Here is a 23,412-nt window from a genome sequence, read left to right as displayed (position 1 = left end):
AAGACATTGGACTACTTTTCGGCTTCTCAAGATCCAGGTATCACTGTGTATTTGACACGTTTTCTCCTCTGTATTTTCGACATTTAATTTGAATTTTCATTGAATAATTTAATTTATTTTTCACTTTTTTTTTTTTTTGCCTCGGAAACCAAAGATTGTTACTTATTTAATTGTCTGTTCAATATATTGTATTCATACATTCTGTTCCTCTTTTCCTGTTATTTTCCGAACTTCTATCTCAATGGATTGTTCAATTGCGGGACTTTCATCTACATAATTGGCACTCAAGACGTGGAAAACTTAGATTTTCTTTGAAACTAGGGTTTTGGAAATATGATTTGTTTCGCTTCTGGATTGGTTATCATTAAGTCAATTTGTTCTGGGTAAGCTGCAGATTAGAAGGCTAGTTTAAACCTGATCTCCCATTGAAATTAAGCTTTGTTTAAACCCCATCTCCCATTGAAATAAAGCTGTTGTTGGAATTTTCTTTGTAGTCTGTTTATTGAAATATTTTTACTGGATGGTTGGAATTTTATTTTTAGTCTGTTTATTGAAATATTTTCATTTCATGAATTGATAAAGGAAGATTATTTGATTGCTTATTTTATTGTTACTTATTGTATGGGTAATCAAGGTTAAAAGCCATGGCTCGGGCTCGCGACTCGGGCCCTGCCCAACCCGAGCAACTTGGGCGAGTAGAGTGGACTTACCCATGTAGTGTACAGGGCGTATAAAGAAATTAAAAAAAAAATAAACTTTTGTTAAAAATGAAATAAATATAGTAAACAAAAATTAAACTACAAACAACTTTAAAAATCCAAATAAGTTGGAAAAAAATATATAAACAATAGATCTCAAAAAAAAAATTCCAAAAAAAGAGGACAATATGAAAATAGGACCAATGCAGAAAATCGACTCAGCCAAGGTATTCGGCCCTTGGCCGAGAACTCGGTTGAGTCTGAGTTATGCATAGGGCAGAAAAGCCCTCAATGGATAGAAAGAAAAAACAAAAAAAATTCAAAAAATAAGGAAAATGTACTAAAAGCAGAATAAAACAAAAAAAAAGCACCTTAAGGAGCCTGAATAAACTTGAAAAAGTATTTGAAAAATGGATTTAGAAAAATATTTATAGTTGGGGCATTTTTAAAAATCCCAAAAAAGATAAAATATAAAAATAGGGATTTATAGCAAAGATCACTCAATAATCTTTGCCAAAAACATGTAAATCGATATGTCAATCACACAATTTTTTTTTTTATAAATATGCTCGAGTTTTACATGCAACTCGGGAAAACTTGGCATTAATTGGTCGAGCTCGGCCGAGTCCGGGCAAACTGAATTGGACAATAAACTCTCAAATCATCATCAGAAAATTAAAAAATATATACAACATATTTATACATTGATTTTACAAATTAATATATTTTTTATTTTTTATTTTTTTAATTTTCCTGAGTTTTACTCAAGTTTGATTTTCTGCACAAAAGAAGAATTAGGAAATCCATAATGAATGTATTCTTTCATTATTTATTGTTTGTTCTAATATTAAAGCTCAATCGGTGATTTTTTTCTTAGGAATTCTGTTAATGACGACAATGTTGATATTACATTGGTTTGCTACACAATGGTTTTCCGAGTACTTGTGTTGTTGCCCAACCTATGTAGTATGCACAATGAAAATCTGAAGGTATATGGTTTTTGAAGATTGTTTCATTATATTATAATACAACCGTTGCATCAAATCACTCCCCATATATACATATACACACACACAATAATTGGATTCAACACCACTAAAAAATAAATGCATATATATATATATATATATATATATATATATATATATATATATATATATATATATATATATATATATATATATATATATATATATATATATATATATATATATATATATAGGGTGCGGTCTCTATAAGGTTGCAACTGTAAAAAATCCAATTAAGGCGCACCTCCAAATTTTATCATAATATGTAATGTTGGTGTAAATAAGTATTAGGGTTATCCTAAAATCTATTTTTATGTCTAATTATAAAATTTTAAACTCCAAAAACGGTTAAATCAGGTAAATCTCTAAACATATGAAAATTATGAAACTGGATGGTCTAGATAATGTGTTGCAAGATGCACTATTTTTCGTATTCAAATTTTGTTTTTCTTTTCATATTCATACATCTCGATGATCAATTAGAGGGTTTTTCAACATTAAATCAACATTTTCCAATGGATTTTTGAGGCGCATATGTAATTCTACATTTTAAGGTTGCAACCTTATATAAACTTTTTCCACACACACATATATATATATATATATATATATATGTATGTGTGTGTGTGTGTGCTAGGGTGCTCACACTGTGGAGTAATTTATCATTGTACTGAACAAAATTTGGACACATATATACCCTTATTTTGTATATGGAGCTTTTTTTAGTAAGGACATTTTTGGTAATTAGGAGGGGTGTGATGTCACACCCCATGTGGATGACATCACACTCCTCCTAATGACAAAAAATACTTATTAAAAAAATGCTCTATGTACAAAATAAAGGTATTGAAGTGTCCAAAATTGTTGAGTACAGTGATAAATTACCCCATAGTGTAAGCACCCTAACATAACCCTATATATATATATATATATATATATATATATATATATATATATATATATATATATACCAGTGTAAATATCTTTATCATTAACATAGTTCCAATTATATGTGCACCTGCATGAACAAGATCATAGTACAATCGATCACAATAAACTTTTTATTAAAGACTGTAAAAAAGACCATGCGTACTTTGTGTATATTGACATAACATAGAGAATAATTGTTTTGTACCATAAACACAGTATAACTGAAACATGAGAAATACTTTCTTTGAATGCGAAACACAAGAATTACATTATGATTATATTCTTAGTACTCCCACTTAAACTAGCAGACCTCAGTTCACATTAGTTTTTGAACTGATTTTACTACTCTCCGTTAAACTGGTATTTAAACAAGTTTTATGAGCTCAGTTTACAATCGTTTGTTGAACTGATTTTGGGCTTTGACTGATTGTTTCATAAGTTATTGCCTAGCTGAAGCAGTTTCATAGACGAGTGAAAGAGGCATGTCTATTTCCTCTTGATAAAATAGCTATCAGATTTAATATGTTTTGTGCAGCAAGTGCATGAGGTCAGATGCAATATATATCACAGTCCTATGGTTGCCATTCATGGTGTAAGAAGCACTAAATCGTCACCTTAATCATGCACCAATGTATGGAACATGTGTTTGAGATAACTTTCCACTCAGCCTATTAATGTGGATTCATTAGTTTGTTTCTTCGTTTTTTGTCAGATCATAATAGAACCTACACAAGTGAAATTCAATTTGTGAATCCAATTTTGAGATCAAGCAAGTCCTGTGGCCTATTCATAGTCATTTGATACTTTAGTCTAATGGCTGTTATCTACTAATGCCCATTGTCTTAATAGACTATACTCTACTTATTAGACACGTGTCAGGTGTTTTTTGATACTTGTATTGGTTTTTGATGCTGTGTTCCTCACAAGCTTATGGGAGTTAAATTTCTATTTTCATGTCATTTTGACATGAATGACTTGGTACCAGTTAACTACTTTATAGGCATTTAAGGAGGATCGTACTCATTACATAAATATGTATCGTGATTTTTTTTTTTTTTTGGGGGTGGGGGTGCAATGGCAATGATCCCATATTATGAGAATAGAAGTGACCCAAAACAATAAAAGAAAATGAGGCTATGGGTTTGGAGATTATGTCGCACCAAAGCCGTGAGATGGCATTGGCATCTGTTCCGCTTGAAAGATTCCAATGCAAAATTTAGCTTCTCTATTTGATTCTGTGTGCACATGCATGCACGTCTATGTGGTTTTGTGATATTGTAAGAATTCTGTTATTCCTCTGTGATGTGCTATATCATATCCCTGAGTCATTTTTTGTGTTCTTGACCTCTCCATAATATCTTTCACTTATTGAGGCCTAAAGATAATCATGACGGCTAATTTGTGATAACTAATTCTTTGAAAGAAATTATTTGTGATGGGCATGTTTATAGCTGCCTTTTTATTCATAAAACAGAGTATGTCGGTATCTATTATTTAGCAACATGGTTCTGGTAGTCAGACACTTTTAACGGGGTTTCTTAACTAAACAAAATTTTGCAGAGAAGTTGGTGTGCTGCTGAGAGTATGTATTTGGTCTTGCATGCATCATCATGCTGTGTGGGGCATTCTTTTTCTACCCTTGTTATTTCCATGGCTTGAGAACTTGATTGAGCTTTTGCATGCACTGCTGGGCCTTGAGCGTTGGTCTCGGATGGTTTTGTTTTGAAAGCAAGATTTATTGGAAAGCATAACCTTTTCAAAGAACCCGTAAGAAGCTTTAGGTTAGCTGAATAATGTAGCAAAAGGAAACTAGAAACTAGAACTGAACAATGTACAGTATATAGGTTTGAAGTAGTGGATCCCAAGTTTTTACCTTCTTTCTAAGATTATGATGATCCTTTGAACATGAATAATTTCTACTGCTCTTGAGATTTTTTGGGATTTGTAACTTTACAGAGTGCGATTGTATAGTTTCAGGAATTCTAAATTAATCTAACATGTTTTCAAGTAGAAAGTGCTCTTCCTGAACCATTTGTTATTGTTTACAGAAAGCAAAAAGGTGTGTAATGGTTGATTTGGCAAGTGTGAAGGTTATTCCTGATCATTTTGAGGTGCCAACGTCAACTCCTTGTGACCCCCAAACAGCAAATCCAGACACTCAGCCAAGCAGTTATTTGAGGTTTTAAGACATTTTTTTGTCTTGGTATGAACTCCTATACTATTTATAAGTCATTAAGAAATGTTCCTTCTATACTTGAATCTCCTTTGTGATATAGGTTTCCTAGTACATTGTGGACACAGAGAAAATTAAAGAGGAGCATGTCTATGCTGAGCTTTATTCTTCCAAGGGTCCCATGGGGATCAAGCTCCAATGATGATAATAAGGTAAGTTGACTCAATCCCTGTTTGTATTTCCATTGATCTGAATGGGAGGCTGATCTGGATATTGATATTGTATAATATCTTTATCTTGCAGGTTGATCAAGCAGAGCAAGTTGAATCACTTAGGTTGGAAATTGCTAGTGCTGAGGAGAGAGAGGCTCATCTTAAAGCCCGGCAAGATGCATTTGATCTTTTCTGTTTAGTTATCACAATTATTATATTTTCATGAACATCTCTGTTGATGACTCCATCTATGCTTAATTGCTCCATGATCTCGTGTGTCCCTATGAGAAAGTTGTAGTGACTTATTCTTTGTCTTAAATGTACAATGTATGTAGAATTCTAAAAATTTGGGTAATCTTTTGGGACTATTCAATTATATACTTCTGTCTTTTTTCAGGCTGGAACACCTGGACGAACGTTTGAGGTTTTCCAATCTTGCTGGCTATTTGTATATACGAACTGTAATTACTGTTATTTTCGCTTTAGTCATTCGTTGCTTATGATAATGGTTTCTTTTTTTTCATAGAGAAAATGCACTATAATCCAAGGGACTATGTTTTATCGTAGTTCATTGGGCTCATTGCTGTCCACTGTAATCTGGAGGGAGGGTGGGATTTGACCCTAGTAGTGTGTTCTACTCTCTCTCCGTCACTGCCCATTTCGCTGGGTAGTGATGACCTTAATGAAATACAGTTATCCATAATATGGTGCACTTCCCCATTTTGACATCCACTGTAATCTCACTCATGTTTTTGTATTTACCTGCATAGAGATGGACAGCTTTACCAGGAGAACCACCCATAGATGATACAGATGTAGATGATTGGCTTCAGCGTTTTGTTGTCCTCCATGGTTCATGTGTTTTCTTTTATCTTCAGTCAATAGGTAATCGGTATTTGACCCATGCATGGTGTATGTTAAATGGAAGTCTTGATCCATATAAAGAATGCATTAGGATTATATATATCGGTTCTATCTACATTTCGAATGAATATTGGTGTTCTTCTTTGGTAGAAAGCATTAGTTTTAATATCTTGGTAAGAATATATTCAGCACTTCTGATATATATATATATATATATATAGGAAAAAGTTATGTCAGGATGCAACCTTATAATGTAGAACTACGGATGCACCTCAAAAATCCATTGGAAAAGGTAGTTTTAATGTTGGAAAAACCTTTTGATTGATCATCTTGACATTGAGATGTATGACAATGAAAAATAAAAAGATTTTAAGTCTCAGAAATAGTGCATTTTACAACATATTATCTATGCCATCCATTTTCAAGATTTTCGTATGTTTATAGATCTACTTGATTTTAACCATTTTTTAAATTTAAAATTTTATAATTAGATATAAAAATAGATTTTGAGATAATCCAAAGAATATTTTACATCAAAATTATATACCATGATAAAATTTGAAGGTGCACCTTACCTCTACAGCTACGGATGCATCCGTATGCCAACTGCACCTTTCATATATATATATATATATATATATATGGGCAGTGATTTCATACAATGGTTGTAAAGTAATATAATGCAACAATATTCAAAAACTATGTTAGAGCCATTTTTTTGATTCAAATTTTAAAATATACACTCTTGTCATTCTAATGAACGATCATAAAATAGAAAAAATCGAAAACGCTGCTTAGAAAGTATTTTTTATTCCAATTAACATAGGCTGTCCATTTTTGTGAGATGCTTAGATCTAGGCCTTAGAAGGATTTTTTCTATTCCAAATTTTTTAGATGGCTTTATTATCATTAGATGAACAATGTTAAAAAAAAAAAAAAATGATTTTCAGTGTGTAAAGGCTGAGATCTTGAAATTCACCAAATTAATGGTCCAGATTCGTTGTTGGAGGAGATTCATTTTGACCATATCTAGGGTCCAAATTGAAATTTTATTTTTTGGGGATTGATTATTGCAATGAAGAGAGTGTGTGTGCAAAATTTTGGGTCTTACAAATACCACAAACATGGTTTTCTTGAAGTGTAGTTGCATTATACTATGATACAACTGTTGCATTAGATCACTGCCATATATATGTATATTAATTTATTTATTTATGTATGTATGTATATATTGCACTTATCTCCGATTTCATATTCGGCAATTAGAAATGACTATGGATTTTATTTCTGTGTTGAATTGAAAAGATGTTTGTTCAGTACTTTAGAACTTTTCTGGATACTGCAGCCATGGTGGGGACGGCATTTTGGGTGATGCCAAAACCAATTTTTTTAGCCTATTTATTTGTGCATGCACCTGTGTTTTGCCGCTGCTTTGTGAGTGACATAAATATACTTTGTTTTATCCCAACCACAAAAGCCATGCATTTTCTTGAAAGTCAAATCACATGGTTTCCAAACTATGGGTTGCTGGCAAACAAATGGTTAATGAACCATAGAGTCTATATCCCATCATAAATTTTCATCAGATATATATATTGGATCACAGAATAAGTGTTGTGAGGCCATGACTGGTTGAGGGATAAGGTAACTAATACCAGGAAATAAATGAATGTAGGATGACTTTGCTATTTGCATGAATGCTCTTTCTTCCGTCTTTCTTTTTGAGCAAAGATAATATAGATATTGTAAACAAAAAAAATTGTAATTACAATTTTGTCATGTGATTTTACATGATAAAGATGTCTTCTTGATGGGTTCAGCGTGGTGCGGTAGTTACCAAATTAAGGATCCACAAATGTTTCAATGGTTAACAAATTAAGGAATCAGTCAAGTTTCAAGCTTAGTTTGGGTGCAGAGGGTTATTGTTTGTATGTTACTAATAGAATACACACATAAAGAGCCAGCATCATTGGGAACTCTATTACACTAGAGAAAGTATGAGCCTTTTTAGACTCTTTCATTGTATACCAAGGGAAAGTATACTATTTTCTATGGAATATGGAAGAACGTTAGACCGTTAGGGTCATCATTGTTAACTAATATGGACAGTCCTGGGGAGAGAGAGAAAGAGAGAGAGAGAGAATCACCGTTTGGCTTATATTCTATTCAGGAGGGTTCCACTCTTTCTCGACATCCATTATTTCATTGGACAGTTGTAGAGAGAGAGAGAGAATCACCATTTGGCTTATATTCTATTCAGGAGGGTTCCACTCTTGCTTGACATCCATTATTTCATTGGACAGTTGTGACTCCTATGGTTTATGAATTCACCATATTGAACTGCCTATTGAATACCAGCAACCCACCATCAAATCCTTTTTAATGCCATAGCCAGATGTTGTTGGAGTATCAATTCTTTTTCCATTTGAATGGATTAGGACAGTTGGAGCAATATCTATGCAGCATGGACTGTATATTTTTTGTTAGATATAGATTGTTAACTTGTGATTTGAACAAGTACATTTATGCAGACTTGAGTCCACAAGACTCTGTCCTGGTTACAGAAATAGTTGAAGTTGGAGACTTACCAAATTTTATCTCAGAAGACTCAACACGATTTTCATTTTATATCTTGACTTGTCATGGACTACGCTATGAGTTTTCCACTCATTCTAAAGCACAGGTAATACCTTTTTTTCACCCCAAAAAAAAAAACAGTTAATTTCTTCTCATTATTATTTTGGACTTGTCATCTACCCTTTTATTTCTTCAGCCTTTGAATCCTTTTATTTGAACTCAATATTCCAGGCAGTATGTAGGTGTTGTTCCCATTGAGTTAACATGCGGTTAAATATGTTTAACCCATTAAATGCTTCTACAAGTAAACATCCCATGCAATTTGAGATTGGTACCATATGTTCTTATGCTTTTTTGGGATTTCTTCATTAGAGGGCCTTTTGTTTTGCAGTAGGATTTGCATTCGTCACTATATATGTAAATATTTTAAAACTGATTGCATACTGGTTTAGCTTTCAAACATTTGCATTCTGTTATAGACTGTGGTCGAGGTTAGACACCCATATTTCTTTCTATTAAGAAAGAGGGTTATCTAAAAAAAGTGTTATACTGTTTTTTTTTTTTTCCTCTTTAAATGGTTGGGGGAGCTCTTTAGGAAGTGGGGAGAATGGCCCGTTGCCCATGAATAGCAGAGCTGATCAAACACTTGCCTCTTGTGCTCCTAAATGGGCGGGGGGAACTGGGTTCTTCATTAATTGAGTGTCTGTACATACTGTGCCCATAATACTTTCTCTAATTTTGTGAATAAATGATTGCTTTTTATTATTTCCTAGCAAATTCAAATGTGCGATCCAATCTATTGCATCTCTTTTTGGTTGTTTAGTTTTTCACTTTGTATTTGTCATTTCTTTTTCAGGTGGATTCATGGTCAACTGCTATAAGAAATGAAATGAATTCTGGTGTGCTTCATAATGATCCGAAGACAGAGAAAGCCAAACCTTGGAAATTTCTCCTGGTTTAAGATCGTGCTGCGCTTTGTAAATTATCAATCTGTTGCTGTAGAAAGGTGGGGCTGCTGGGTTAACTATTAAAATTGTTTCGCTACTCATCCAAAAAGGAATGTTGCGTAATACTCTCTGTACATGGAGCCCTCATATTTTCTATGTACATAATCTTTATTATTATTTATAAAGCAGATCACACTATCGGTATTGTTTAGGCACTCATCTCCGTTACAGTGTATATTTATTAATGCAAATTATTTTGAGCAGAAGAGAGAACGAAATAAAGTTTACCAATTTGGCTTGAATTTCTCTATATCTAATTTTACATGGATACTGACAGTGTGTTGGGTGTTTAGTACTTGATTGTAAAGGCCAATCCAACAAATACATGTTTACACAAGCAGTATTTTGAATAAAATAACAATTCTATATACATTATATAATTTCGTTATACATTGTATGATTTCTTTTTTGGGAAATATTTCCTTATGCCCTTAATTTGGTGTACTATTTCCCAGTAAACTCACAAAATAGAAATGTATCTAGCAGCGTTGTTTTTTGAAATAACTTACTTCTAACTCTCTAAATCCATTTGAACCTATTTCATGACATATTTATATCCTAAACAATATCCAATAGGAAGTGATAGTCTTTCTCTTTTATGCTCTTCTTTCCCCCCTCTCTCTCATTGTCCTTATATTTTTCTAACTCCAACCATCTCTCCCATGCGCTCTCTCTCTTCCTCGGTCTTTTTTTCCCCTCACATTGTCCCTATGTTTCTCCAACTCCAAACATCTCTCTCCCATGCCCTCTCTCTCTTCCTCTCTCCCCCAAACCCTCTCTTGCTCACTTTTGTCCCCAAAACCTTCTCTCTCCTCTCTCTCCCCCCTTTCTCTCTTTTCCTCCCTCCCTCCCTTCCATATCTCTCTCTCTTATCCCTCTTATTCAAGACTGGCAGCTTTGAGACAAGGGAGAAAGACACTAATACATAGTTAGGCATGGATTTACAGACTCTGGCTTTTACTAGAATGCTCTTATAAATATGTATTCAATATGTGGGTCAATAAAAAAAGCAACGAGGATCAACGATGTTCTGCCTAAAGGTTCTTGGTTTCTTGGAATGCCATGATAGCTGGTTATGTCATGCATGAGTTTGGCATGGATGATGTTTAGCCTCTTTCACCATTTTAGTGTGTCGGGACTTTGCCCAAACCACTGCACATTCACTAATTTGCTTTCAACTTGTTGGCATGCCGATGCCGATTTAATTGATGAAGGTCACCTGTTTTTTGATATGATGAGATTGGATTATGGCATTGAACTAGCTGTAGGGCAATATGCTTGCATGGTTGATCTCTTAGCACGCCAGGCCAATTTGAGGAGACAATGGAGGTTTAATTGATGAAGGTCGCCTGTTTTTTTATATGATGAGCTTGGATTATACCATTGAACCAGCTGTAGGGCCATATGCTTGCGTGGTTGATCTCTTAGCATGCTCAGACCAATTTGAGGAGACAATGGAATTCATATCTCGAATGCCTATGGAGCCCAATCCTGCAGTTTGGGGATCTGTTTTGGGGGCTTGTAGAATCCATGAAACCCTGAGCTTGCCCAAAAAAATAGTTGATTATCTCTCTGAGCTTGAGCTTGAAAATTCAGATAATTATATACTTCGGGCTAATATATATTCATCAACTGGTCTATGGGAAAAATGCAACAAAGATAAGGCGGACAAAGGAGTGAAGAAGGTGAAATGACTTTATGTGATCTAGCCCGAGTATATATTACTTTTTTCCTTTTTTTTTTTTTCTTCACAGCTCGGATCACTCACAAGCTGCTATAATTGTGCGCAAAAAACTGGCACGATTTTCGTGTGAATCACACGCTTCGAGTTGAGCCCGCGCGGCGTGCATGTGCACTAAACTTCGTACGGATGGCAATTTGGTGGCACTTCTTGTGCACGTGCTTGGGGGAATGTGGGGCAAATAGTAGGGTGCACAAGCCGCTACAATTGCGCGCAAAAAACCGGCACGGTTTTTTCGTGAATCGCATACGTTGAGTTGAGTATACGTGGTGCACATGTGCACTAAACTTTGTACGGAGGGCAATTTGGTGGCACTTCTTGCGCACGTGTTTGGGAGAATGTGGGACAAATAGTAGGGTGCACAATTGTGCACAAACCACCACAATTGCAAGCAAAGAAGCCGACTTAGATCGCTCACAAGTAATCATTTTACAATAAATCAACTTCAAAAAAAACAAAAGAAATAAATGATGCCACTATAGACCTTTCTTTTAATAACCAAAGAAAGACACAAACTATGTAAGGGAATAATAAAATACACAATAAGTAAATATGACAAGAAATAAGAAAGAGAGGGTCGAATATTACCTCAACCGAATTTATTACACCCTACATCGAGTTATCACTTTCTGATGACGCGGGATCAATGGTAAACCTTCAATCTCAAACATGAGAAAATAATTTAGTCAAACCCTCCAATTGAACAAGAACTCCTTTCAAAAAGCTTGGATCTCAAACTAAAGCTTAACCCCTTAATAATTTAGTTGAAAGAGGTAGAATATCTTTACTAAACCTTTAACCCTTTAGGTCATGTGAGAGATCAGAGATGAGAGAGAGATAAATTTTCTATGCTGGGGTGTGCCCCTCTATAATCTTATGGGAGAGAGATAATAGATTTTGGTGTATGAGATATAGGAGAGGGCATACATTTATAGAGTACTTGAAGGGATTTAGTGTTTTTTAGGGTTTTATATGTTTGTCTCTTCTAGTGACATTGAATACGTACCATTGATATTGGGTGATTTGTGGGGTGAGAGAAATGAGTAATTCATTCTATAGATAGACCGTCAAGATCATATGGAACATGTTAGAACCTTTATCCCCTATTTTTCAAACCATTTTTTCATCAATTAATTTAAATAAAAAATATCTAAAAAAATATTGTGCTTTCTTATTTTCACGCACGAGCCTTCTCACACGTTCCTTATTTAATTTCAAAGCTTCCTTCAAACACACATTTTCTAAAACACAAGCTTTCTTTACCCTCAAGACATGAACTGGATACAACAAATGAAAGGTTTCATAAGGTGGGACGCGCCATCCTAGGTCATGGGCCCCACCAAATTGTCATGGTGGGCCCATATACATAATTGGGCCTCCGATTCAATATTAAAATTATTTAAAATAATTTATGATTTTTAAAAATTCATAAAATCCAATTTGAATAATTAAATCAATATAAAATCAATATATTTGTTATTTATAAAAATCCAAATTTCATAAATAAATTTCCTAGAGATACAGAAAAATTCAAATAATAATTGTAAAAATCATATAACATTAAATCAAACATGATTAAATATTTTAATAGGAAAAAGATCCATATGGTCTAGGAATAAATAAACAAATACTGAGGCACTCCACCTTCTATTATAGACTGCAGTCCACACTTACTTTCTCAAATCGACCTAGTGTTGCTCATGACCCACAGTCCATGCAGGAGCTCATTAGTGGGCCACAAAAGTCTAATTAATGGGAATATATTGTAATCCTGATCTATGGGTTTCAGGTTATCTCTTAGAGACGTATCAATGTCACCTAGATCTAATGCAATCCACAACTCTATGGTGTATAGGGGTCATCTCTCTCATATGCACAAGCTTCACCCTGAAAGGTGGTTCGCTTTTCCGATAATGTCTATCATATGTGCATGTTGTGTGATGGTACGTAGATGAGGTTCCGGCTCCATCTCTGAATGCCTCCGCCACATACAAGGGCCACACAATCCCTCGGCTCACTCTTCTAAGCATACTCCGACCTCATAAAGAGATGACTCGTTATAACCCCTATCAGTTTTAATTCCTATTCCTAGATAACATGAGTTTTTTTTAACTGGCTGGCCTAGCACATCAAGCTCAATTCAATATCAACAAACATCATTTGCTTAATATGGTCCACACATAACCATACTCCCACTAAGAAAGTAAAAAGAGAGAGAGATTGTCATGTAATTTTAGATATTGTTTGAGACATAAATGTTTCATTTAGATGCAGTTTGCATAGTGTTGCAATCTTAAGCAATACAAATAAGGTGCACCTCCAAATTTTATTGTAAGATGTAATTTTGATGTAAAAAAAATAGCCTTAGAATCTATTTTTATCTTTAGTTATAATTTTCAAAGGAAACTTATAAATAACCCTCAATACTAGAATTTCTAAACAAGTTAACCCCAACCAAAACCTTTTTCCTCACTTTTTTTCTCCAAAATACATTTTTTCAGCAAATACCCTCCAATCCAAAATGAAATAAAATAAATCTAAACTACCCTCCCTTACTTTTACCTACACTCTGTCTCATCTTTCCCACGAAAAGGCGTTCCATCGTATTCTTAGGACGGTCTGACAGTATAATGTCGGTCCGATAAATAACAGTGGCGGTCCTCTAGTATAAGTCAATGGAACAAAAAGGGGTTCGACAATCATAAATGTGCTCTGGCGTTTGCAACAAGGGGTTCAGCAATTGAAAAGTGCGTTCCTACACTCATTTTTCTAGAATAAGGGATCCGGTAATTTGGTCCGGCATAAATGCACGGGTTTGACAATTTGATGGTGTAGTCTAGCAATTGCTACTCGGATTTGACAGTCCGCATAAAATCCAGCCAAAATGATTTATTGTGTACGGAAATGGCATTTTCATATAAAAAAATAAACTTTTTGACTTAGGGGTATTTGCTAGAAAAATGTATTTTGGGGAAAAAAAGTGTGAAAAAACAAGGTTCGTACTAGTCTTGGGTTATTTGTAATTTTCTCAATTTTCAAACTCTAAAAATATTTTAAATCAAGTAGATATGTACATACATGAAAATCTTGAAAATGGACGGCACAAATAATGTGATGCTAGATGCACTAATTTTAGGATTCAATTTTTTTTTTGTTTTTTTTTTTCATCTCCATGCATCTCGATGTTAAGATGTGCAATTAGAGAGTTTTTCAACATCAAATTAATATTTTCTAATGGATTTTTTTAGATGCATTTTATAGGTGCAACCTCATATAAACTTTCACCTTATAATTTTTTCAAAAAGAAAAGTTCTCCGGAAATTCGTTTTCCGAAATGTTCTCGTTAGGCAGTCGCCCGTTCTCTCTCTCACTTTCCTCCTGTTTGGACGGAGGTGCATTGGAATCTGAATACAATTTGGGAGTTGGGCCTCCTTTCTTCCAATTTTAATTCCCTTAAAAAGTCCAAGAGGAATAGCACGTGCAAATAAACCAGCGGGCCAGATCCACCGATCCTCTAACGATAAGACGCTGAGATCCGTATTTCAGGCACAAACCAAACCTCACTCCCACATAGCAAACCCTAAAAAAAATCCTCCTCATTCTGCGATTTCTCTGCAAGAGAATCAAACCCTAATTCTTAGTTCTACTTTCTCCATTAGAGCTGGAAGATGAGCTCTCAGATCTTCAGAACCGCTTCGAAGGCTGCCAAGTCAGTCGTATCAGCGTCTCGATCTTCACTTGTTTCATCTGGTGAGTTTGATCGTTTCTTATATTAAAATGTGCTCTTTTAGCTACTTTTCGGCGAGGGTTTGGTTTTAAAGTTTACATTTGACTGCCTTGTCTGCTACATTGTGCTTTTACAACATGTTACTTCTTTTAGATATGGTTTGCTTTAAAGTTACATTTTACTGTTTTCAACTTTTATACTTCTTATTTTATTTTAAGGCCTTCATTTGTGCTGAAACTTACTTTGTAGTTTACTTTATTGCAAAAAAAAGGCTTGATTTATGAGAACTTGCTTTTATTTTAAGTTATTGAATTTATTTGGTATTTGCATAACCCCTGTATTTATACGTGTAACTCTCATGGGTTCTTTGGAACTTTCTGAGGGATTGTTTTTTTGTTTTTGTTTTGAATAAGGAACTTTCTGAGAGATTGTTTACTTTGCAGAATATTCCAGTTTATTTTTTCCCTATTATGAAGTGGTCCAGTCGTTTCACCGTTCTTAGTTGTGAAAACCCTAGATTTGTGATTCTTTTTGGTGTTCCTTTGGCTTGCATATTACGTTTTCCTCATGCTCTCCTTCCTCCTCCATTTCTATGATTTACGTCAATCGGTACGGTACTTATGCCATTTGTTTATTCTGTAAAGCTTTTAATACTATTATAAAATGGTATTGTCTGCCTGCTAGAGTTACCATTGCCTTATGTTCGCAAATATAAAATCATAACTTGTGCGTTTCTCAGGCCCTTTATTTTGTTCCACTGATTGCTCACCTGCATTTGGGGTTTATCTTGTATAATTCATTGCGTTTTCCTGTATATTAATCCCTATTTTTCTATGAAATCTTCATGTGTTTACCTGATGAAACAAGTTTTGATGTCATATCCCCTTGCATCATATTGGTGGAATTTGTTCATATTCATTTGTGAAGAGATCATGGTAGTGTTGGATATTGGATCCTGTGTTTTTTTTTTTGGGGCTGGGGGAAATGTTGGCTGTCGGGTCTTTCTGGCTTTAGATTTATCTTCAGAATTGTTTTCTTATTGTTCTAATATATATATATATTTTGGAGCTCTTGCTTTTCAAGAAGGAAAATTGTTTCATGCATGCTGGACTGCATTTCTACAAAAGCGGTTAGGTGTTCCATCTAAAAACAATGGAAACTAACGATCCAAATGTTTTCTTACTAGAATTATTATTTCTAGTTTTTAAAACTTGTATATTTTTTCATATTCATGATCTCCATGTTATAGATTACATGTCCTTAAAGATCAAGTCTTAAAATCCATCTTAAAAATAGATTTATTGAGAGGCCCGCATTTCTACATATGCGGGCTTGGCTGCATAGAAACCTGGTCCTTTCAAGAATCATCGATCAGTTGTGGGAAGTTCTTGTTTGGTAACTTGTTGATTTCCTCTCACATTTTAGAGGGATTACTGATGGGCCTACACATTACATTGTTTGGTATTGGATTATACAGTTTGGTTTGATCCAATGGAGTTACTTTTTAGATTATATCTTCTCATCGCGATAGTGATGGGAGCGAGCTCTCTTGATGCGATCAGTTCTGGAATTGCCCATATTATGATGCGTGCCTTTGCAAAGTCATTTAGATATATTGGATGAAATAATAGTGCAGTTTTATTTCGTCAAGCTTGATCTATATGACATGGACATGCGTGCTGATGGTTCTCTGAACATATTGACACAGCAAGGGACACCACGTGTGTTTGCCTAGACAGTTTTTCTTAACCTTTTTCTTGAAATCTCTCTATAAAAGTACTTAATGTTGCCAAAAATTTCACCTTTCCCCCTTCGTTTAATGGTATACGGGTATGTTATGTCTAAAAGGACAATTTTGAGTTTTTAATACAATTGAATCCGGGAAAGATGCTGACACACACATCCATGTCTTTGTATCATAGGTTTTGATGCTTCTATGGACAATTCACTGCATGTTGCTTGATTTCTAATATTCTCTGGGATATTTGGTTTCTTTCGGTATAATCAAGGAGTCCTAACTTAAATTTGTCGCATAATTAGTCTTTCCTTAACCTGCTTCTGGTTTGGTAACTATGCATTTATTCTTAATTTGCCTTGTATGCTTGCTTTAAGCATTGAGAGTATTAATCATCCATAAATAAAAAGCATTAAACACCTTAGCTTCTTTAACCTGAAATCCTTGTTTAATCTTTCTGTTTGCTTTATCTGGGTTTTTTTTGGTTACTGAGAATCATACCACATATCACTGGTGTATGATATCTGATACACCATGGGGGCATCACCTTCCGTTCCCTATGATGAATAGTTGAGATCAACCATACTGGGTGAATTGCTCATCATTGGCATGATTAATATCTGCTGCAACCCGTGGTAGGCAATGCATGGTGGATGCCCCTGGCCTATGGTGTATGATAAGCCATAACTTTGTTTTGGTATGCTTTCCCATTTTATCATTTATGTATTTGCTCATATTCTCATGAATGTCTTATCTGGTTAAACAAAAGATGTGTTACTTGTCATGTAATCCTAGAAGTAGGGTGCAGTTTGATGAATGCAGTTCTTACCTTTTTCTTTCTAATGCATGGCTGATCCTTCACTCTATCTCAAAGGGACATGTCAAATTCATCCTGATAAGATCGTTTTCAACTTTATTTGAGTTTATTTTGTTTAACTATCATTTTTCTTCCATTCACTGTGACGAAGTTACCTTTCATTTTGTCTAATTATTTCTCTTGGGTTTTTGTTAACTGCTTTCTCAAATTGTTATTGGTTTCTTTGCATATGTGTTGCAATTTCTCAATGACTTCAATAATATTTACGTTTTGTGACTTTTTTCTTAAGTTTGTTTCCCTTAATTTTGTTCTTTGTGTTATACTTATGGAATTCTATGCTAGTTATTGTATTTATGCTTTCCTTTTTCATTTCCGTGTTTTTGTGGTTGATAATTTGTTTGATTCAGCATTCAGATGGAATTTGCCTTAGATTTACATGGTCACTCTCAAATGAAAACCCATAAATATGTTAAGTTTGCATTAGGTTCCTTGGACTGATTTTATTGAGTTATTCTACGGGCCTTTTTGGTTCTATTTGAAGTGTCTTGGCTTATATAAGCTTTATATGATGAATCACTTGTGTCAAAATATGCAATTTAGGTATTCTTCTTCCTTTCATGGGGTTTCTCCTACACATTCATTTATACGTGGCATATGATGCCTCTCTCTGTCATCTTTGTGTTTGGGTGGGTGGGTGGGTGAGGTTGTGTGTATGGGTGTGTCAGAGAGAGAGATTGAATGTCTTATTTGATTAGTTTGATGGTCTGACCATCTCTTGGCTTCTTGTTCCTTCTGGTGGATAGGACGGGCCACAGCAGCAACAACCATTATAAGGGGAAGGGGCCTTTCTTCTCTTGCTTTCCATAATGAGCAAGCATATTCTAATAATGCTTTGAGGGGATGCATTTCTGGGGCCCTGTGTCTTCCAATGGCTGGTACGGCATAATTTTTGAGTTCTTTTTTTTATGTATATCTCTGTTGGCTGTGTCTTGGATTAGTCTATCTTTAAGAAAGAAAGGACATGATGACTTGTAGTAAAAGGTCTGAGCTTGAAAATTACAGGGGGACATGATCGGATGTAGTGGGATAAAAGGAAGAGTGCCCCTGCCCTTGCTCTAGTTTTTGTATTGTGGCACTCGCAAGCTCTTCTACAGCAAATTGTGATGCTTACACATGACAATGGGTTGAAATAAAAGGCGTGGGCTGCTTCTATAGCTATGAATGCTAGCCTAGACTTCGCCCGACAGCTGTTTCCCACTTGTGGCATCCTTTTATGGTCTCTCAGTATTCTTGCGATGATCACCTCGTTTTCTGATCCTTTCTTTTGTAAATCTCAGTATTATGCTTGGGGACTCCATGTGGCATTATTTTGGGGTGCCATTGGACTGTCATTATACTCTTTTTTTAAGGATCACTGAGCTATTCTGATGAAGAATATGATGAAGTAGTGCTCAGAAAATTATGATGGTTGGTGTGCATTGTCTTATGTTTGTTGCATGTCAGGGCTTTGGTCTGTGCGAGCTCTGCTAATATGCTGTTTATAGTATTGGTTTCTAAATTTACCTAGGCAATTACCCAGTGAAAGAAGAAGAAAATACAATGTAGAATACGATTTAAATATCGGTCCCATTTCCCTTATTACTTTTGATAACTATCACTATTCTTCTTACCCTTATTTCAGCTTTAATTGTTTAATTTTCAAAACTGATGTTTATTTCTAATCTCTTTGTTCTGACTGATTAGTTTACATGCTGCACGACCAAACCCAAGCTGCCGAGGTATTTTCCTTATCTGTACTCACACTATGCAGATTGCCTTTTTGTGCCTTTTTCTTAATGTCTAATGCAAGAATTGTCATATTTTTTTTTTTTTGCAGCTGGAACGTACTTTTATTGCTATTAAGCCAGATGGAGTACAAAGAGGCCTGGTAAAAAACCTTCCTTCAATAACTCCCATTTTTTGAGATATGGATGATTAGTTGGCTTGCTTATTATGCATGTTGAGACACGTTCACAAAGATGGAAGTTATCGAAGAGAACCTATAAAGGGAAAAGTTCTACATCATGCTTCTTAGAATAAAATCCGGGTAAAGAAACAATATGCATTTTCAAGTAAATAAAATAGGGAAAAGTTTGTATAGAGCCAAGGCTCTAAACGATCAAATTTGAGCCTACCTCAAAAATTTAACTAAAAGAGGTGGTTTTGATACTCTAATACCTTCAAATCGATCATCTCGACATCAAGATGCATGGACATGAGAAAAAAATGGATTTCAAGTTTTGGAAATAGTGTACGTTATCATTTTTTGGACCGTCAATTTTCAAGATTTTCATAAATCTGTTGATCTACACTGTTTTTGAAGATTTAAACTTTATAAATAAATATGAAAATATATTTTAAGGCTATCACAAAGATTTCCAATATTGAAACCACATTTCTCGACACTATTTGAAGGTAGGCTCTAATCACCCAATAAAATAATGGTGGGAACAAAATAGTTTGTTGTTGATCTGTATGATAGATATAATACTTGTACTAGGAACTTGAGGTGTTTTTACCTGTTTCAAGTATAATGTTGGCTGTTCCTAACACAGATTTGGGGAAATTGTGGGTCAACAGATACCCTGACATCATTAGATATTTGTCTAAAACTCATGTTTAGACAGAGATTACTTGTTACGACTTTAGATGTGCTTTGCTCAAATATGGAGGTGAATAGGATGGGGAAGTGGCAAATGATATATGAGGTATCTAATGTGGAATTTAAATAGGATTTAGGCATATCCAATCCCCCATCCACCCCACAATGACAAGGATGTATGCTTAACATGGTTATTATGACTGTAGGTATTTTCTCTGGAAATCTTCTTCTGCTGTTAAAATGTTAAGTATCACTGATGGCTTAAATTTATGAGTTCCTGTTTGAACCGACTGTATTTCACCTCCCCATATAGGGAGGTATTTTAATTATTCCTCAAGGATACAAATGTAAAATGTTCCAATGATCCTGTCAAAACACAATCTCTGTGTGTGTATTTTCAGAGTGTGTTTTACCGCGCAGATCCACTAGTTGGGACTAGGGTCTATTGTTGTCAGTTACTATAAGCTCTTTGTAAGTTTGCTTCTGATTCCTCTCCAATGGATATTCGTGGCTTTTAATTTGTTTTCAAAACTTTGTGCTCTTTTATGTTATAATCATGAAATTGCATGTGTTTCAGATTGCAGAGATCATCTCACGGTTTGAACAAAAAGGATACAAGCTTGTGGCCATTAAACTGGTGGTTCCATCAAAGGAATTTGCACAGAAACATTACCATGATCTCAGTGAGAGACCCTTCTTTAACGGCCTATGTGATTTCCTTAGCTCTGGTCCAGTCCTTGCTATGGTGAGAAAAATTATATATATCCTGGCTATAGTTTTATCTTTATCTTCCGTGTATATCTAAGATTTCTTTGTCATAATCAAACTAGGTTTTGTTTTTTAGGTCTGGGAAGGTGAAGGAGTCATAAAGTATGGGAGGAAGCTTATTGGAGCTACGGATCCGCAGAAATCTGAGCCAGGAACAATCAGAGGCGACCTTGCAGTTGTTGTTGGGAGGTATGGATGTGTGAATTTGAATGCTTTCATTTATTAATCACTTGTTTTTCAATTTTGAGCTTAAAGCACCACTTTTGTGGTTTGGATAAATTTTTGGTTTTTCTGAATTTACTGCCCCTCGCAAAGCAGCAGTGCTTTAGGTGCTTAGGTGCATGTGTGCACCTAAACGGGGGTAAAATTTGGCATCCAAATGTGCCATGATGCCCATTCTGGCTGTCACCAAAATAGTTGCCTCTACAGTGTGATGCATGTTGGGCCTGCATTTGGATTAGCCCTTTAGTTATTTGGTTTGCAGGAAATCAGCTATTTCACTGTCGTTTGTTGTTTTGGGGAACCAGTAAAACAACACTTCGGGATTGGGCTTTTATTGGATGCGATAATTGCACAGTTTGTGATGCTATGCCCAATTTCGAATACCACCAGGGAACTACCCAAAGCAAACAACAATGGTTTTGGATAAGTGATGGCTGAGTAGAAATAGCAATATTATCATCGTTAAGATTGTTTGGTGACACCACCATTTCCAATTATAATTGGAGAAATCAGCAATTGAAATTACAATTTGTGAAAAAGTAGTTCGAGCTGTTGTTGATGCAAATTGTGATTTCCTTTAATATGCCACTCATTTTGGTTGCAGGACACTTACTAATTACAAGGTGAGTGGCACGGCTAAAGACATGATCCACTTTATAAATAACCACTTAAATTATGTATCATGCTGTGCTAATAAACACAGATCAGAAATGCTCAGTATTTTTGGAAATATAAGAAACAACGCTTTTATTTTTTCTGAATTTCTCATACTCAGTAAAGTGTATGTTAGAAGAATAACGACAGCATCACTAAGAAAATACAAAGACAGCTGCTCTTATAACAAATAAACCATCCTTGATCTCTCTATCTAATACAAAGACGGCTTCTCTTACAACTTATAACAAATCTCTCTCTCTCTCAGGGGGGGTGTTTGTTTTTGTGAAGAATGTCATGTTTATGAATTTGGACTTGTAGGAACATTATCCACGGAAGTGATGGGCCAGAGACAGCTGTGGATGAGATAAACCTGTGGTTTAAACCAGAGGAGCTTGTCAATTACACCAGCAATGCCGAGAAATGGGTCTATGGTGTCAACTGATTATTATAATGATACAATAAAACCTCAGGTTTTTTCTTCCTAATGACCTGAGTTACTTTTTACTTGCTTCTAATAGATATATATATATATTTAATTCAAGAGCCACCCATATTGGAAAGGCTTTTCAATGAATAATCATTTTTTATGAGATGTAAACATCAATCTCTTGTACCTCACTGAGAACCATTTTATCGTTTCTGATGGAAGATAATGCTATGGGCTTAATAAAAATGATTTCCTAGAGGTCGTGCAAATCTATGATGTGGTAAATTCATTGAATGGTGCATTGGTTCCACCTCTTTATGTTTTTCCTCTTTTCATTTCTGGATAAGTTCAGAACCGAAGGATTCATTCTTAGGAGTAGATGGTCTAGATGGACCTGAGTAGGGGAAACGATCTAATGGAGCAGGCAGCGTCATTTTACTTTTCATTCTGAGGGTAGGTTGAGTGCATTTGATGGATTTCAATTGACCTTTCTAGTTGTTCCAATCTTGCACACACTGATTGGAGAAATGCTAATCCGGGTTGGAAATTGTTGATGTAGAACGGGAATTGATGGGAACTGACTGACATTATTCCTTGATCGTTCAATCTACTGGCACTTACCCATGACGCACTTGACCCATGTTGTTAAAAGAGCCTGCAAGTATTTTAGGGAACTCTGTGATCTGGATGGGTGGAATCGTCTGGTTCCTTCCCCTTGTATGTTTTCTATGGCTTTGTAATTTTTCAAATAATTATTTTTTGGATCAATTCCTGCAGCGGGAAATTGTCTCATTGGGCTGAATCAACTATCTGGGTGGGTCAAGGTGGTAGGCGGAATCAACTATTTTCTGGGTGGGTCAAGTTGGTGACCTATATAGGTTTTAAAGCATTGGTTACACTTGAGCAGACCTATATAGGTTTTAAACATTGGTTACACTTGAGCATCTCCACAATTTCGTGTTGTTTTGCCTCGCAATGAGAGTAATTTTTAATGCAAATAAAATTAGGATTATTTTAATTTTTTGTTATTTTTATTCTTTTGTTTGTTTTTCTTAAGAATAGGGAGTGAGCTAGGATAATTGGGTGGGCATGAGTTTATTTTGGAATGTCTTTGGTAGGTGAGGCTAAGAGAAAAAATAGAGAGGAGAGATAAAATAGGAAAGTCTCCAAATAAAGGTTTGTTTTAGT

General features: G+C 35.0%; 1 protein-coding gene and 1 long non-coding RNA gene across 2 annotated transcripts; both read left to right on the top strand.

Moving 5' to 3' along the window:
- Positions 1 to 1,131: 1,131 nt before the first annotated feature.
- Positions 1,132 to 22,470, top strand: LOC18442381 (uncharacterized). Its single transcript, XM_088846244.1, has 16 exons — positions 1,132 to 1,687; positions 4,705 to 4,835; positions 4,933 to 5,041; positions 5,133 to 5,212; positions 5,439 to 5,502; positions 5,812 to 5,926; positions 8,437 to 8,588; positions 9,339 to 9,441; positions 10,882 to 11,174; positions 14,890 to 14,980; positions 18,313 to 18,444; positions 19,253 to 19,287; positions 19,386 to 19,436; positions 20,728 to 20,895; positions 20,995 to 21,107; positions 22,116 to 22,470. Exons 1-16 carry the CDS (start codon positions 1,625 to 1,627, stop codon positions 22,237 to 22,239), a joined length of 1,824 nt encoding a protein of 607 aa, XP_088702370.1. The 5' UTR covers positions 1,132 to 1,624; the 3' UTR covers positions 22,240 to 22,470.
- A 336-nt stretch (positions 22,471 to 22,806) lies between these two features.
- Positions 22,807 to 23,172, top strand: LOC148783895 (uncharacterized). The gene is made up of 2 exons (XR_016057963.1): positions 22,807 to 22,885; positions 23,002 to 23,172. It is a non-coding gene; the product is annotated as an uncharacterized LOC148783895 (long non-coding RNA).
- Positions 23,173 to 23,412: the final 240 nt, after the last annotated feature.

This window comes from Amborella trichopoda, chromosome 1 (genome assembly GCF_054954075.1).
Source record: "Amborella trichopoda isolate Santa Cruz 75 chromosome 1, AtrichopodaSantaCruz75HAP2 v2.0, whole genome shotgun sequence".
NCBI lineage: Eukaryota > Viridiplantae > Streptophyta > Magnoliopsida > Amborellales > Amborellaceae > Amborella > Amborella trichopoda.
Note: the sequence above shows the minus strand (reverse complement) of the source record. Positions and strands in the feature narration are given on the sequence as shown.

Excerpts from the sequence above, each read along its gene's own strand:
- LOC18442381 (XM_088846244.1), top strand. The coding sequence starts at position 1,625 with ATGGTTTTCCGAGTACTTGTGTTGTTGCCCAACCTATGTAGTATGCAC. Across the intron at positions 5,503-5,811 it reads GCTATTTGTATATACGAACT|AGATGGACAGCTTTACCAGG; the intron begins GTAATTACTGTT and ends TTACCTGCATAG. Across the intron at positions 21,108-22,115 it reads CTTGCAGTTGTTGTTGGGAG|GAACATTATCCACGGAAGTG; the intron begins GTATGGATGTGT and ends TTGGACTTGTAG.